The 2112-nt window shown below is 36.8% G+C and overlaps 1 protein-coding gene across 1 annotated transcript; it reads right to left on the bottom strand.

The window, feature by feature from the left end:
• LOC109949110 (protein FAR1-RELATED SEQUENCE 3-like) lies at positions 126–2112 on the bottom strand. Its single transcript, XM_020563480.1, has 3 exons — positions 2005–2112; positions 1823–1912; positions 126–1183 (listed from the first exon to the last, which is right to left on the bottom strand). Exons 1-3 carry the CDS (start codon positions 2050–2052, stop codon positions 1082–1084), a joined length of 240 nt encoding a protein of 79 aa, XP_020419069.1. The 5' UTR covers positions 2053–2112; the 3' UTR covers positions 126–1081.

Here is a 2112-nt window from a genome sequence, read left to right as displayed (position 1 = left end):
GTGTGTGTGTGTGTGTGTGTGTGTGTGTGTGTGTGTGTGTGTGTGTGTGTGTGTGTTTGTGTGTGTGTGTGTGTGTGTGTGTGTGTGTGTGTGTGTGTGTGTGTGTGGGGGGAGAGTGAAGGAGGGACGGGGTTAGAAGAGAGAGAACGAACCAGACAATACCCAAGTCAACAATAAAGAAATTGTGGGAGGATTCATTAATGAAACCCAAAATGTAAAGATAACAGCATCCAAACCAGGAAAAAATGCATTTTAAAAACTGAGAACCTGCCTATAACTTGCACAAGACCGAAAAAAACAGTAACCGAAAGATTCACCATTAAAACTCAACCTCACTTTGGAAGGCTTCAAACCCATATAGAAATAATCAAGAACAAGAACCATAAAAATGGTGGTTGTGAAGGCCATAGTGCCAAGAATCATGAAGAATGAGATGAGCCAGTGTTCACCTTTGACGATAATAAATGACTGATAGCAACAATGCTTTCAAAGCGAAAGGTGTAAGGCGAGTTGAAGCTTTTCGGTACCTGAACTATTGTAATTAAAATAAATCAAAAATAGTTTAAGAAGATAATGATTATTATTCAAACATAATAATTGATCACAAATCGTAATATACTCAATTAGTTGCACAATCAACACCTCCCACCCCACAACGAAAAACAAAAAACACACACACAAGAAATATCATCCTTTGCACCAACACATGCTGGTGCAAATGCGCATACATAGGATTGTTATTTACAGATGTGCAACGGATAGAGCATCAGTTAATAACTTGTCAACACTAGAACTTACCTGAAGTTCAGAGATCAAGTGTAAATCATCATTTGCACCAACAAAAACAAGCACAAAGACAACCTCATGCTCACACAGAGCATTGGTATGAGCAAACGTTCAAACCATAGAGCATCAGTTAATAACTTGTCAACAATTGAACTTACCTGAAGTTCAGAGATCAAGTGTAAACCATCATCTGCCCTAACAAACCATCACAAATACGCTCACAAAGAGGACTGTTATAAACAAATGTGCAAAAGGACGGAGCATAAGTTAATAACTTGTCAACAACTGAACTTACCTACAGTTCAAAGATCAAGTGTAAACTATCATCCGCACCAACACATACAGCAATCATGCTCACACAGAAGAATGTTGTGAACAGATAGATATACAGCAGAACCTTCAGAACATGAAAATACAACAGAACATTATCACTTTTCTATCCAAAATAGTTATATAAAAAATAATAACAAAATGGTCAACATATGTGGGCTCAAAGCATTAAAGTTCTAAAACTTAAGAGGGTTAGTTTCATTTGCGAACTAAAGATTGAAAAAGTTACAACATAAACAATCCGTTAGCCCGCATCTTCACAGATTTATTTAATAAGCATTAAGCTTATCATAGTATCAATGTTTCCTTGCAACTGTAACTTCTCAATATACCATGAATTCTAAATGTTGGGCTATTTAATCTTAATTGTGGGGAGAATCCCACAAGTCAGGGGTAGGCAGCAATTTTAAAGACTTTTGGTAGTGCTAGAATCGAGATTAATAGACGGAAAAGGTTTCGAAACAAGTTTGAGAGTGCAAACCAGAGTATTCCACTAGAACAATGAGACAGGTCACAATTAAGTGCTACAATAATCAGATATGTAGAAGAAGAACAAAAACCCTAAACAAACCCTAAAAATATAAAAATATTTCAATTATGGACTCAGGGATCCAGGCTCTCATTATCAAATACAACACCACCAAACTTGAGCTAATTTGATGATACAAAATGTCACAACTATTGTTTCACTTCTTCAGATGCATACCTTCAGGTTAATGACAGCTACTCTATTTCCTGGTGCTGAGTTCTTATTTTCCATAGCCCAAGTCATTGACTTTAGACAAGGAAGTACAACCTACAGAAAAACCCAGATCAATGCCATGATCTTGCACTCAGAAAAAAAGGATAAACAAGAACAGAAACAAAGCAAAGAACTCTTTTCCATACCACGTTCTCAGGAGTACCATCATTCCAATGAAGAGATACAGGGGCCATTCTTGGAAAATTCAAGTCAGAAACAGTTTGAGCAGGTGCACCAGCATCATTCAGATTAAA

Source organism: Prunus persica, chromosome G5, assembly GCF_000346465.2.
Source record: "Prunus persica cultivar Lovell chromosome G5, Prunus_persica_NCBIv2, whole genome shotgun sequence".
Classification (NCBI taxonomy): domain Eukaryota; kingdom Viridiplantae; phylum Streptophyta; class Magnoliopsida; order Rosales; family Rosaceae; genus Prunus; species Prunus persica.
This window is presented reverse-complemented; position numbering and strand designations above follow the sequence as displayed.

Bases quoted from the DNA above. Each gene is read 5' to 3' on its own strand.
- LOC109949110 (XM_020563480.1), bottom strand. From the start codon at position 2,052: ATGGCCCCTGTATCTCTTCATTGGAATGATGGTACTCCTGAGAACGTG. The intron at 1,913-2,004 runs GTATGGAAAAGA...GTTTTTCTGTAG, and splicing joins ATGGTACTCCTGAGAACGTG to GTTGTACTTCCTTGTCTAAA. The intron at 1,184-1,822 runs GTATGCATCTGA...CATGTTCTGAAG, and splicing joins TAGCTGTCATTAACCTGAAG to GTTCTGCTGTATATCTATCT.